At 43.2% G+C, this 14,560-nt stretch overlaps 1 protein-coding gene across 6 annotated transcripts in view; it reads left to right on the top strand.

The window, feature by feature from the left end:
• OSBPL8 (oxysterol binding protein like 8) overlaps nt 1–14,560 on the top strand; it is a 154,897-nt gene that overhangs the window by 104,084 nt on the left and 36,253 nt on the right. For all 6 annotated transcript variants that reach the window (XM_075932114.2, XM_075932119.2, XM_075932151.2 and 3 more), the window contains 3 exons: nt 309–512; nt 8,053–8,137; nt 12,284–12,455. In XM_075932114.2, coding sequence (XP_075788229.1) covers nt 309–512; nt 8,053–8,137; nt 12,284–12,455 — 461 coding nt within the window. The remainder of the gene's footprint in view (nt 1–308; nt 513–8,052; nt 8,138–12,283; nt 12,456–14,560) is intronic.

Raw genomic sequence — 14,560 nt, 5'->3', positions numbered from 1 at the left:
ATAATGCTAATGGTTAAATATGCTCTGACTGAGGATGCTCCTGGGTAATCCAGAAGTGTTTCTGGATTTTGAACCAATGTGTATCTCATTTGCATAACAAGGGTAGTATTTACCAGATCTGAAAGAAACAATCTTCATCTAAACCTGGTTTTGTCACAAGGATGTATAGAACACTGTTGTAGACTTGAGAGACTTTTATACCAATACTATCAATTGACCCGGATTCAATATTTCTTTCAGCAGGAGGGATGACTTTGGTGTTTATTTTTAATTGTGAGGAACTAAAATCAATCATTAATATTCTGTAGATTCGTGGTACATTGAAAAGCTGGACCAAACTGTGGTGTGTGCTAAAACCAGGAGTATTACTCATTTACAAAAACCCCCAAAATGGCCAGTGGGTTGGAACAGTGCTCCTGAATGCTTGTGAACTCATTGAGCGGCCTTCCAAAAAAGATGGCTTTTGTTTCAAACTTTTCCATCCCTTGGAACAGTCCATCTGGGCTGTTAAGGTAAGTGAACAACCATTCTTGAAAAAGACATTGAAGAATGTGTCTGTTTCCAGCATTGAATAGAAGCAGCCTTACACATAAAAGGCACTGTGCTTTTCTCTACAGTTACCAGTGTTCTCTTTCTAACTATTTTTTAAAATTTAATTCTGTAGTTTCTACTGCTGTACTTTTCATCCAAAAAGTAACTGTGAATTCCATGTTTGATACTGTCTAGATCACTTTTTGGTTACATTAGTAGAAGAATGTTTGGGAGCCCTTTAGCAATAAATAGGATGCTATAATCTTTCTGAATGGCATATAGTGCAGTGATCTCAAACTTCATTTACCTTAGGGCAGGGGTTCCCAAACTTTTTGACACGGGGACCAGTAAATCCATTCACGAGCTTTCGGAGGACTGGTAACATTCATTTGCATATTTGCATATTCATTAAGCAAATTACAGCTATGCAAATACAGTGTTTTGGGTCCTCCCAAAGCCCCCAGAGCCAGCTTTAGCAAAGCTTTTGATACAGCCACCCACAATATTCTTACCAGCAAGTTAAGGGAATATGGATTGGAAAAATGGACTGTAATCCAATAAAACCCTGCACCACCACATCGTGTATTGAAAAGGGGCTCATTTATTTTCAGAAAGCTGACACTATCTTTGTAATTTTTTATCCATATTCTCATTCCGGATGCTGAATGCACCAGGTTCTCTCCATTCTGACACGTTGTAGTGCCTTTAAACCTCACTGTCAGCAGTGGGGATATTTAAAAGGCACGGTTTTTCAGTTTTTATTTAGGATCTGCGTGCGCCCTGAACTGTCCTGCTCACCGCTGGCCGATTCTTCCCCCCCGTCAGCTGATTCTCTCCTGGCAAGCCCTGCTGCCCCCGCGAGCAGGTTTTCCCCCCTCCCCTGACCCAGCCCCTCTGCTCCCACCCCCCCTAGCCAGCCCTGCTTCTGCCAGCCAGTTCCCCTCCCGCCCCGGTCCCCTCCATGCGATCTCCCCTGGCCGGTACCGGGCCACGGCCCATAGTTTGGGAAATGCTGCCTTAGGGACAGTACCAGTCTGTAAACCCTCCTGGTGGGTCAACAGGCACCCTTTCTGGCAGGGCTCCAGGGAGAGACAGGAGTTTCTGCACATTTTGTGTACAGTAATGATGAAGACCCAGCGCTCTGAATTTATCAAATGATCCGGACTTCAGGGTCAGAAGTGGGTGATACCAATTGGCCATTGGAGATGGTGGTGGTACTGATTAGGGAACAGGACAAAGATGATGACTTGAAACTTCAATAATTCTCTACTGCACAAGAATGAACAAATGCCATTCCAGCTCTCAGCACATTGAAAACGGACAATATTATCTCTTCCAGGCTTACAATTTGACCTACCTTAAGTTAAAATTTCCCATTCTCCAGCTTATCCAGAATTGTGTTAATCTGATATAGCCCTGGTCCTAGTTAGACCAGATAAACAGGGTTTTACTAGATTATTTTATCTCCTAACAACCTAGTAATGGACAAGGAGTTCATTATACTTCACATTCTACATCTGACGCACAGCTGTTCCATGTCACGTCTCTCACTGGTGATGGAGAAGGGCTAACTTTCTTAAGACCAGGAAAATGATTATCAACTGTTGTCTGTTTGCAATCTTATCTTTTCTTACTATGAAACACTCTAAATATTAAGATTTATAAAAACCTAGTTGTAGATTTCCTATAGTCTAAAACCACTTAGGAAGAGTTTTTTACCCTCCCAATTTCTCATGGTTTATTTGCTGCACATTGATTTCCCCATTCCCTTACATAGCTATGTGGATTTTGTGGTTAGTGTACACTTTTAAGTCACCTTTTTATGTGCACTTCCATCAGAAAGGTTGTCAACAGCTATTTGACTGTGGGACCTAACTCTGCAAAAGATGATTAATCAGTCTTGGGCGGAGATCTGCATAAATCCAGACTAATTTCCTAATTGCTTGACAGAGAGTGGTGGATTTATTTGTTTCCTAAATAATTTAGAAATTAGAGGACATTCCATACAAGATTTTAACTTTTATTAAGATAGATCAAATTTGAAACCTGAATGAGGTGGTAATGTCCATTTTCAATGTGCTGAGAGCTGAAATGGAATTTGTTCGTTCTTGTGCTGTAGAGAATTATTAGTTTTAGTTCAAGTCCATATTAAAGTTTGAAGTGGTCTTCTTTATTCTGTTCCCTAATCAGTAGCACCTGTCTGCTAATCAAACTAGATCTAGAGGGAGGCAAACTTTCATCAGGATAGCAGCAAGTAACTTTGCTCTCTAATAAACTTCCTCCATTAGGTTCACAAGAGAACAAACTTACTTCTAACAAAGAGCAAGACTTGTTGACACCCAAGTTGGAGAGAGACCACCACTCATAACTATGTATACAAGATGGATAGGTGCTGCAAGAGTCCTGCTTTTCTGTGAGCATACTTTTCATAGCATCTGGTGTCTCCATCTGGCAGACTAGCTCCAGATTACAACAGAAAGGCACACACAATCACTTATCATGCTTCTTTGATGTTATACTCTTTCAGTTTACATTGTATAACTAATAATACCCACTCTACTGTCTTTATGCCAGCATGAGACTTCAACACACTAGTTGCTTGATCATCCTTCAAATACTATTTTAAATAGTATGCCACTATACAATTGCATTTCTGAGTCTCAATCAGAGAAGCTGAAAAAAGACTGCAAATAGATTTACATTAATAAATTGTGTTTTTAAATAGTCTTCATCCACACCCTTATTGTTCGCATTCCTTTTGTACTCACTTTCCACCAGCATTCATGACATTTAGTTTTACTGACAGGAATGTAGAGTCATATGTTCGTGTACAGAAACAGAATTTCAAATTTACCCATGATGAAATTTATGTGTGAAGTACTTGTATCATCCTCCAACTGGGGAACAGAAACTATATACTCTGTAACTTCAACATAGCTCAAATAGTGAATATCAAAGACTTTTCAAAAACTATTTGCAATCAAGCTGTACATTTTTTAAAGTAGTGTCTAATGCTTTCAGAAAACCAATCAATATTGAAATTTACAGTATACATTAGATACATTAATGTATTTTCAAGCAGTTACTGCATTATCAAAGCGGTTCATTTGTTCAGTTGTTGACTGCAAATTGGTCATTCAGCTTTTACTCATTGTACTTCGAGTATCTCAGCATATCACCCTTTTTTCACACCAATAAATGGTCTTCATCCTTAAATTATAGTACTGTAGTTTGATATAGAATAATTAATGTATCTAGTATACCCCTAAATTGGATTCCAGGTAACGTTTCACTGAAAGATTTCTGGCCTCAGACTGCTGTCTGTAGCCTGGCCAACTTATGATTTTACACAGTACCTCAATATTGTTCTCCATAGTCAGGCACTTCCTAGATCACTTACTCATATTGCTCGTAATATCCTGAGTCTGTTATCTGTGCTTGGAGGGTTAGTAGTTTTTCCTATGTGAAAAACTGTGTGGCTTCTGCCATAGTCTGACTTTCAAGTCCCTATCTTATATTTGGGAAGAAGAAAAATTTACTCTACATTTACCCACCAATCTCTTTTGTCTCAAGTCTGAGAACTTTCCTTTGGGGGACAGTTCTTGTTTTTAATCTTTTGAAGTTGGAATTCAGAAATTCTTGGCTGTGGTTAAGACCAGCACTAGCCTGTGTACATTGCTGCTTTAACCTTGTGTGTATTTGGGAGGGTGTTATAGCTGTTCCAGGTGTTTGCTTCTAAAAACAACTATAATCTTTGAGTGATGGTCCTTATTGTATTCCACTGTAGTATACACATGTGCACCAGGCACCCAGAGCCAGAGTAGCATCTGTTAGGTCACACGTGCACTTGGGCTCACCCTATGATGCTGCATTTCCTCCCACTGGGAGTTAGCATAAATGCAAAAAAAAAAAAAAAAAAAAAACAACTCTGTTTAACCCCTACACAATCTTTGGAATTCATTGAGGCAACCTTGAATTGTATTATTGCAAGAGCATACTTGTCCAAGGACAGGTTCTAGACCATGAACTAATGCAGACAACCTTTATCAGGTATATGTAGGCATTCCCTTTCCTTCTTCCATTCCAGACATGATCATTATTACAGGTGAGTCCCTGTTTAATTAGGGAGCCCACATGAATAACTACATAGCACAAAGTACTTGGATATCTTGACAGACCAGGATGCACATCAATATCCTGGGGTATGTCTACACTAGCTCAGTAGTTCGACCTAGGTAGGCAAATGAGGGCAACCGGAGTTGCAAATGAAGCCCGGGATTTAAATATCCCGGGCTTCATTTGCATCTTCCTGGGCGCCGCCATTTTTAAATCCCCCTTAGATTGAATTAGATCCTACCGAGCTAGTGTAGACATACCCCAGGAGTTGTGAGCAGTCTGGAAGACATTCAAAGCCTTCCTTCCATTCAGCTGTGGTCATCTTGTCCTTACAATGTTATAACCAACCTGAGAACTGTTTGCTTCTCAAACAAACAACAAATGTGTTAATCAAAAGATCCAAAGGTTGCTACTCCCAGGGCAATTCTGTACTTCTTTCTTGGTCAGACGAATTATGCCTTCCCTCAGCTACTGCTCCTACCATGAATGAGTTCTATGCAAAATCTGCCAGGATTGGCTGGTGTCATTCTCATCATTACCCTTTACTGACTCAGCCATTTCAGTTTTCCAATCTCCTATGCAGGTCATGCTGAATACCAGTCATCCTTCCAATGTTTCCTGAGCTCCTGATCCAGGAGAACAGAAAGATCAAGTACCTAGTCTGTATCTGCTCCACTTCAGGGCTTGCTATTTGGATAGGCAACATCCACAGAATATTTGGTTGTGGAGTGAACCCAACCCAACCTTGTCATACAGGCTTTTTAATAGTTGGAAAGACTAGATTAGATAGTACTAGCTAAATGGAGGCACTTTGCTTTTTGAGCTCATCAAAGGAGCATTCTCCTAGAAATTGCAAATGTTTCTTTTATCTTGGACTGTATCCTCGCTGAAGACGACAGGCCTGCCCATCATGCTCCTTACGAGTTGATTTGGTGTCAATCTGTGCATAACATCCACCTTCTCCGATTGCTTTGTCTTTATTTCTCAGGAGATGAACAGATTTTGGAATGGCTTAATCAGAAACCTATTCTCCACTGGGACATGAACCTTGTTCTTTCAGTACTCCAGAAATCCCCTTTGACCCTTCAGCTTTTTGCTCCGTTTTCTTTTCGGTACGGTTGCTTTTCTCATGGCCATTACCTTTCCTAGAAGGATTGAGGAGCTTATGATGATGGTAGATTCTCTTTCCACTACATTGAAAAAGGGTGAGGTTTCTTTGCATCTACCTACACCCCAAATTCACCTCAGAACCTTACCTGATTGGTTCATGTTCCGGTGTCCTTTCCAAAAACTACACATTTTCAAGGAGGAAAGACTCCACTTTTTTTCAGCAAGTCTTGGCCTTGTACCTGCAAGAAACACAACCAGGAAAAATGTCACCATAGTAGAAAGAATCAAGGGGACATGCCATTTTCTCCTGGACACTCTCCAAATTGATCTCTGGCTGCATTCTGCGCTGTCAGCTATTGAACCTTCTCCCCTCCCCACCCTCAAGGAGGTGAAAACTTGTTCCACGGGAGCACAAGTAACAAACGTGGCTCCATTCCATAAGGTGCCCTTCTTCCTTGATATCTGTAAAGTGGCAAACTGGAGGCTCTCTTCACTCATTTGCTAGACATTATGCCCTGGTGCAGGACTCCTCACCTGATGCCTCTTCTGGGACTGCAGTTTTCCACTCAGCTCTGCTGGCTACATCCTCACACCTTACTCCCTGGTATTATGTATTACTCAAAGAAGAAGAGGAAGTTACTGGCCTGTAATGGAGATTCCTTGAGCTGTGTAGTCGCTGTCTATATTTCATTACCCTCCCTCTTTCCCAACTGCCTTGGATTTTCTGTGATTTGCAGTAGAGAGAGAACTGGAGAGAGTTGATCCAATTCATCCTTTATCCCCTTGGGTGGAGGCATAAAATGCGTTGGGATGCATGCATGGACTATCTGAACTAGGTTTAAATTCTCCAGCTCTGGGTGCATGCATAATCCACAGTGGAATACAGGTAGGAACCATACATCTTTAAGAACCTGTTGTAGGTCAGTAATGTCCTCTTTACTTGCTATTGCTCAAACTTTTTTTTTAATTTCATCTTCTAAACTAGCAGTTTCTCATTAGATTCATGGGTAGAATTCTGCAACCCAAGACCCAAATGGGTCTTACCAATTAGGCTAATTTGACTAATACAAATACCTTTACCTATCAATTTTCTTAACTCCTCTAACTTAACTTTTTTTATAGTGGGCTCTTGAGTGGCATTTTCAATGCTTTATCCTCTAAGCACACTTGACAGAAATAGAAATGTCTCTAGGAATAACACTGGTTAAAAGCTGCAGCTGTTTACAACATTTCTTTAGAGTTTAATGAGATACTGTATCTGGAGCTTTGCATCTTTTGCCATCATTTCCTGTTTGGAGACAGTAGCACACACTCCTGCTGATTTGATGGCACTTGGAATTGATAGCAGTGAGGGTCATAGAAGTACCTGAGGGTATGTCTACACTAGCCCCCTAGTTCGACCTAGGGAGGCTAATGCAGGCAATCGAAGTTGCAAATGAAGCCCGGGATTTAAATATCCCGGGTTTTATTTGCATCTTCCCGTCCGGGCGCCATTTTTAAATCCCTCTAGTCCGAACTAACTGCCCGCGGCTACACGCGGCAGTCAAACGTTAACTCGAACTAAGTCCTTAGTTCGAGTTAACTGGAACGAGGTGTAACATGATCTTGGTAACTAATTGACCATTCATTATCAGTGGGAAATAGGTCAATGGAGGGATGATAGGAGTTACTATAGAGAACTTTCTGGGTGTCTGGCTGATGTCTTGCCCACATGCCCATATGATCGCCATATTTGGGGTCGGGAAGGAATTTTCCTCCAGGGTAGATTGGTAGAGGCCCTGGAGGTTTTTCGCCTTCCTCTGTAGCATGGGGTACAGATCACAGCTAGAGGATCTCTGCATCTTGGGGTCTTCAAAGTATTTGAAGGCTTCAATATCTGAGATATAGGTGAGAGGATTATTCTAGGAGGAGTGAGTGAGATTTTGTGGCCTGCACTGTGCAGGGGGTCAGACTAGATGATCACAATGGTCCCTTCTGACCTTAAAGTCTGAGTCTTGTTTTGTAATCTGACTTCGGGGAAGAGGCAAGGGTACAAGGTAAATTAAAGCCATGAGCTGACTAATTTTAGAAAATGAACTAGAATAAACTGAAGATCGTAATCTTTGAAATGTGGTTCCCAGCTTAACCCCACTTTAAGAGATGTGTCTGTTGAGGGAATCCAGTGAAAGAGAGCAACTCATTTACAGGACTTGTATCTTCATTAGTTGTTACTATGAGGGTAGATATTCCTGAATTGTGATCAGCTTGTGACAACACCAAAATAATGTCTGTTATATCTGTTTTATATATTTCTAGGGTCCTAAAGGTGAAGCAGTTGGTTCTATAACTCAGCCATTACCCAGCAGTTACTTGATCATTCGAGCAGCTTCAGAATCGGATGGTAAGTTTCTTATGGATTTTTTCATTTTGAAAGCGCATGCTTATTAGATTCATATTATTCCATTTTTCTCTTACAGCATCCTAATGACAGCTCCGTAGTTCAGTTGAATGTACTCGTTTTATTCGTTCAATATATTAAACAGCTATAATGCAAACATTTTTATTTCCTGATATGAAGCAAAGTTTTAGTAGTTATAAATTTTGACTAATTTAAACATTTGAACCCACTTAAGAGACTAACTCTGCCCCATAGAAGATATGCTAATCCACTTTAAGTGGCAAATACCTTGAAAGATTCTAAATTAGAACTTCAAGGCCATTGTGTAACTTTGGCAAGTAGCTGCTATGCGCCTATGCTGTTTAATTAACTTACCACTGCAATACACATTTTATATAAGCCTTATTATCCAAAGGGATCTAGCCAATTTTAAAATCTAGTGAATTTCAAGAAATGAATGAGAAAAGTAGTTTCATAAGCTATTTGTTCTAGGTTTATTTGGGTTTATAATCAGTTTCTTATTTTTCAAATGCTTTTTGCTCGTTTTACTGTGAAAAGACTCCAGAAAATTGGCCAAACATGGCAAATAGTGAAGATGGCTATACATAAATGAAAGAATAGACAGGTTTTTTCCCCTCTGATCTTTCAGCTATAATCTTCAGTCTAGTCCAGTGGTCTCCAACCTTTTTAATCACAGGATCACTTTTTCAAGTGAAGTGCAATATAAGATGTACCTCAAACCCAAGTACCCTGGCCCCATGTTCTTCCTGCCCCTTCTTTGACATCCCACCACTTCTTCTTTGAGGCCTCACCTTGCTCACTCCATCTTCCTTCCTCCCCCCATCCTCACTCACTTTCACCAGGCTCGGGAAGAGGATTGGGGTGCAGGCTCTGGTCTTAGGCCAAGGAGTTTGGAGTGTGGGGGGAGCTCCTGGCTTAGCCCAAGGTGGGGAATTGGAGTCCAGGAGGGGTTTTCGGGTACAAGCTCTGCAAAGGAGTTTGGGTGCAGAGGGACTCACGTCTGAGGCAGGAGGCTGGGTGTAGGAGGAGATTCAGGGTTGGGATGGGTTCAGGGAACAGGCTTTGGCTGGGCACCGTTTAACTGAGACGGCTTCCAGGTGGTGGAGCAATGGGGTTAAAGCAGGCTTACTCCTTCCCTGGCCCTGCACCACTCCTGAAAACAAATGGCATGTACAGCAATGGCTCCATGCGCCGTGTGCTGACCCTTCTCTAAGGACACTGAGCCCACAGCTTCTACTAGCCACGGTTCCCCATTCTTGATCAATGGAGGCAAGGACAGCATGTGGAGATCCCCTGCTCTTCCTTTCTCAAGGGCTGCAGGGATGTGTCAGCCACTTCCAGGAGTAGCTGGGATAGTTACTCCATCCAGGACAGGTTAGGCATTTTAGAACTCGCTGCTCAAAGAATTAAATTTAAGCATAAGAGAGAAGTGAAAATTATAAAATGCACAGACCAGTCCAAAACCAAAAATAATCCACTTTGCAAGCAGTAAAAGGAGTAACAACAACCCCCCACGTACATGTTTTGGGTCAGGAGATGAGTGTGAAGGGACAGTATGTGTTTGTGAGAATGACAGACACAGCCAGTGTGTGTGACAGATTTGCATTGCCAAGCTCCCTCCATCTCCTTCTCTCTGTGTGGAGATAGGGTACAGAAGTGGGAGCAGAGGTGACACTCTGACATCAGAGCCTTGCCTCTTTTCCCTGCCCCCTGTACAGCAAGCAGCAGGCTTCCAGGGGGGCAGCTCCAAGGCAGAGGGCAGGAGCAGTATGACAGTTGGTGGAGGGGCAACTGATGTACCAGAGCGTGATAGCTTCCTGGCCAAACCAGTCAGGATCACTTGTGGGAGTCTCCAAGATCTACTGGTTGGTGAACACTGGTCTAGTCTATTAAAAGTTCTTCAGGTGTGCCAAAAAATAGGGACAGAAAACAGAATAGGAATAGTGGTTTATTATAAAAATGGCAAAAAAGTTAATGATTAGGTGATCCATGGTTCTGGTCTAGGACTGGTTGGTGTTTAGTCCATTTTTAGCACATTTTACACTGGCAAAATTTGCACATGACAGAATTAGTAACAGACAAAACTGGATACAGCTGTAGAGAAGATTAGAAGGATCTAATGAAGTTAAGTGATAAAGCAGAGTAGCTGATAAAAATCACTGTTGGGAATGCAGGAAATGGTACATTCATTACTTTAACTTATTCCTGTCACATACCAGATGGGTTCTGAATTAATTGGAGGTGGAGAAGTTGGTGATGTTGTGAACTAGTCAGTGACAATGTTTCCTCATTATAGTTGTAAAGTTAAAATGTAAGGATATCTAAAGAATGGAATATCAAAAATTATTCAATTCAGACATGTTTCTTTGCAAGCAGATGCTTTTAAGAAAGTACTGAAGTTTTACATACCGTATTTTCCGGCGTATAAGGCGACTGGGCGTATAAGACGACCCCCTAATTTTTTAGTTAAAAGATAGGGTTTCGTTTTATACCCCAGCGCCCCTCCGCCTCCTTTGTTCCCGGTGTCCCTGGTCTGCTGGAGACGGTCCCCAGCAGACCAGAGGCACCGGGAGCAAAGCCTCAGCAGTGGCGGGGTCCCGCGCCTCTGAGGCTTTGCCAGAGCAAAGCCTCAGAAGCGCGGCACCCCGCCACCACTTCGGTTTTGCTCCCGGTGCCTCTGGTCTGCTGGGGACCATCTCCAGCAGACCAGGGACACCGGGAGCAAAGCCTCTGAGGACGCCCCGGCAGCGGGACAGCCCCGGCACGCCTGGGCTGCCCTGCCGCCGGAGCCCCTCCGCGGCTTTGCAAAGCCTCGGGGGAAGCCGGCGGCCGGGCATCCCAGGCGCGCCTGAGCTGCCCGCCGCTGGAGCCCCTCTGCGACTTTGCAAAGCCTCGGGGGAAGCCGGCGGCGGGGCATCCCACGCACGCCCTTTGCAAAGCCGCGGAGGGGTTCCGGCGGTGGGGCAGCTCAGGCGCGCCTGGGATGCCCCGCCGCCGGCTTCCCCCGAGGCTTTGCTAAGCCGCATACCGGCGTATAAGACGACCCCTGATTTTGGGGGGATGTTTTTTAACATCAAAAGTTGTCTTATACGCCGGAAATACGGTACTCACAATCAGGAACAAAAATATTGTGAATGGGAAAGGAGAAGCCAGTATAGTTCATTCTCCATGTTTGAAAGTTGAATGTATTGTGGTTTAACATAATAGAGAAATACTAGGGAGCAATAGAAATGCTTTAAAGATAGTAACATTTTCTAAGTGCTTATCTGGTCAAAGGAGCAGGAGAGTGGTTGTCTTCCTGGACAAGGTGGAAGATGGGAGATGATTGGCAGGTAAAGAAGGGAAGTGATGCTCTGTTTCAGGAAAAGGCATGTCTTCTGTGGCTTTGTCTATTATAACTAAGGCTAAGATTTTTGTCACAGTTATTTTTAGTAGAAGTTACAGACAGATCATGGGCAACAAGCAAAAATTCAGAGCTGTGACTTTTACTAAAAAAATAATTATGGCAAAATAGGGCGTGACAAGTCCATCACCAACCATTGCTGTTCATGGTGGCTGGGAGCTTTGGAGTGCTCCTGCTATCCCACAGAAGCAACTAAGAGTAGTATCAGGGTCTCCACATCACAGCTCAGAACCTTGGAACTGTGGAGCCAATAATTGAGAGTCACCAAGCCCTCCATTGCCATCCAGAGACTGCAGTGGTTGGGAACTGCAGGGGCCTCCTACCACAGCTAATTTGTGGGACTGGGAGCTGCAGAGGCCCTGCATCACTTGCAGCAGCTGTGAGCTCCAGGGTTGAAGCAGAAAATGTCATGGAGGACTCTAGAAGTCAAAGATTCCTTGACTTCCATGACCTTTGTGACCTAATCATAGCCTTAGTTACAACATTCTGGTCTGTGGCCTTGCTAGTCCTAACCGGAAGTCCCTTTCACATCTAGATAGGGAGTAAGTTGTTTTTTATATTTTAGGACTGGAATGCTATTAAAATGCAAGTCACAAAGTGTGGAGTAAGTGTGCATTTACTATTCTAGTATGTGTGTTTCAAACGGAAGGTAAATGTGGACCCTAAATTCACTATTGTAAAGTGAACAATATCAAATTATATTATTAAAAAGCATTTGTCTTTAGGCAGGTGTTGGATGGATGCTTTGGAACTGGCTTTGAAATGTTCTGGTCTGCTTAAACGTACAATGATTAGAGAAGGTAAAGAGCATGATTTGAATTCGTCAGCAGACAGCACCCATGTTTCTCTCTATGGTTTACTACGTGCTACCAACTTACCCAATACAGAGACATTTCCGTAAGTAGATCAAACCCTTAATTTTATTCTTAGAAGAAAATTACGAAAACTCTTAAATTGTTTGAGCAGATCTTTGAATCTGAAATGCTATCAAAGTGGTAACCTTTTTCATATTGGGATTTATTTTGCCTCCTAATGACTCATACAGCTCTGCAATTATGTATTGTTTTTTAAAATCTTCACATTTCAAACCTGCAGATGTGGGTGCCTTATTTGATGATCTTCAAATGGATCTGCATGTACTTACTTAGGGGTACTTGGTCACTCTGAGGTGCCTTGCTATAGAACCATCTTTTAGTAGTGTTAACGAGGGATGTAAGAGAGTAGTCGATTAGTTGACTATTTGCATTCCCACTCCCACCCCTCCGCTGCCTGTATATCAAAGGCAGCAAGTGGAGGGGGGAGGAAGCCGACTTAAAAGCTGGTTCCTCCCCAACAATGTCTCAGCCCCTGCACCCCCCCCCCCCCTGTTGCCTCTATCAGAGGCAGCAGCCCCTGTCCATGGGGAAGGGTCCCAACTCCCCGCTGGGCAGCCCCAGCTCAGTCCCGGCTTGTGCTGGGACCAAACTCCACTGCGGCTCTGCAATTTATAAGGCAGTAGGAGCTGGGCAGCCTCTCTGGTCTCTCCCCCTGCCACCCCATCCCCAACCCAGCTTCTACGGCATTTTAAATTGCAGAACCGCAACAGGGTTTGGTGCCTGACCTGGCGTGAATCGAGACTAAGTCGGGCTGCCTTCCCCTATCAAGTAATTTAGTCCATAAAAATTCTGTTGACTATTCAATAAAATAACCTAATTTTAACATCCTTAGTATTAAATAAGGTGTTCTTGTGCCTCTTATCCCCACCCTCCCATGTCACACCATGTCAAAAACAAGGCTAGAGAGGGTCAGAGCACCCTCAGCTGGAGCTTTTTTCTTGGATAGTTACTGTTAAGTGTTAATTTAGTCAGTCAGTGATTTTTTTTTCCCTTTCAGTTCTGTTATGGCAGAAGTGAAGGAGCTAGGTTTTAGGAGATGCGTTTCCTGCTGAGCTGTCTTCCTTGCACACATTGGCCACATGCAGTGTCAGCTGCTTGGGGGAGAGACATTTTCCTCCTGATTGGTTGGTTGATTAGTTGATTATTTGTTTGATGTATGTGTAGGATCTTAACTCCCCGAGTCCAGAAGGACAGGGAGACTTACCTGCAGCTCCTATTATGGAAAGAAATCATGAAGTCAGACCCTCTGGTTCTGAGCAGTTCTCCAACTAAGGTTGCAAATGCCTGTTTCTGCTTCTGTTACTCCCACCAACAAAGGACCAAAGGGTTCCACATCTCTAGGTGGGACCAGACCAGTCTCTTTGGCTTTCTTAGTTAAGACACTGAAGTGATTTGAAGCCAAACCATGGGTCATCTAGCCATATAGTGCTTTCTGGTTCCAGAAGAGACTGAGAGCTGAGCCACCCTCACTGGTGCCATACTTTGTACCTCGCAGCTTTCTGATCCTGGCCCTGCCACCAGAGGAGTTGTTTGAGGATCAGCTTTGAAGTCCAGTTATAGATGTAGGAAGTTGGAATCTATCAGTGCGCTAGAACCAGGGGACATAGTGCGTTTGGTGCTGTCTCTCTTGGCACTGAAGAGAAAGATGCATAAGGACAAAGTGGCCTCAGCGTGCAGTTTTGGTTCCTGTGCATCAGAGTTGTCAGATTCACCGATTCCGATGAGGATGCTATGTCTCCAAAACTAAGACTTGGTCAAGTTTCTGCATTAGTAGCTAGTGAGCTGCACTTGCAAGTAATGCTGGATCTAATACTAGCTCAAACCTTACAGCTGTAGTTTGGTTTTCGTTTTTGGCTCCTATTTAGACTCCAGCTATATGCTCAGTACTGGAGAGTTCAGTCACTGGCAGCCTCGGTTCACCTTTTGGATCAGACATGTGTAAGTGGATCGAGTGAAGTTCAAGAGTATTAGTAGGCACATTTACCCAGTTGTAAGATCATCATCTCTGGATTTTGGGTTGTGGGCTCCAGCCAGGCAAGGCTTACCTCAGGTGGTGCCAAACTGGTGCTATCCCTGCCTGTTCCGGCTGTGCGTCACTTCCAGAAGTGGTCAACATGTATGGCTCCT

The sequence above is a fragment of the Pelodiscus sinensis genome, chromosome 1, assembly GCF_052426305.1.
Source record: "Pelodiscus sinensis isolate ZL-2025 chromosome 1, ASM5242630v1, whole genome shotgun sequence".
NCBI lineage: Eukaryota > Metazoa > Chordata > Testudines > Trionychidae > Pelodiscus > Pelodiscus sinensis.
This window is presented reverse-complemented; position numbering and strand designations above follow the sequence as displayed.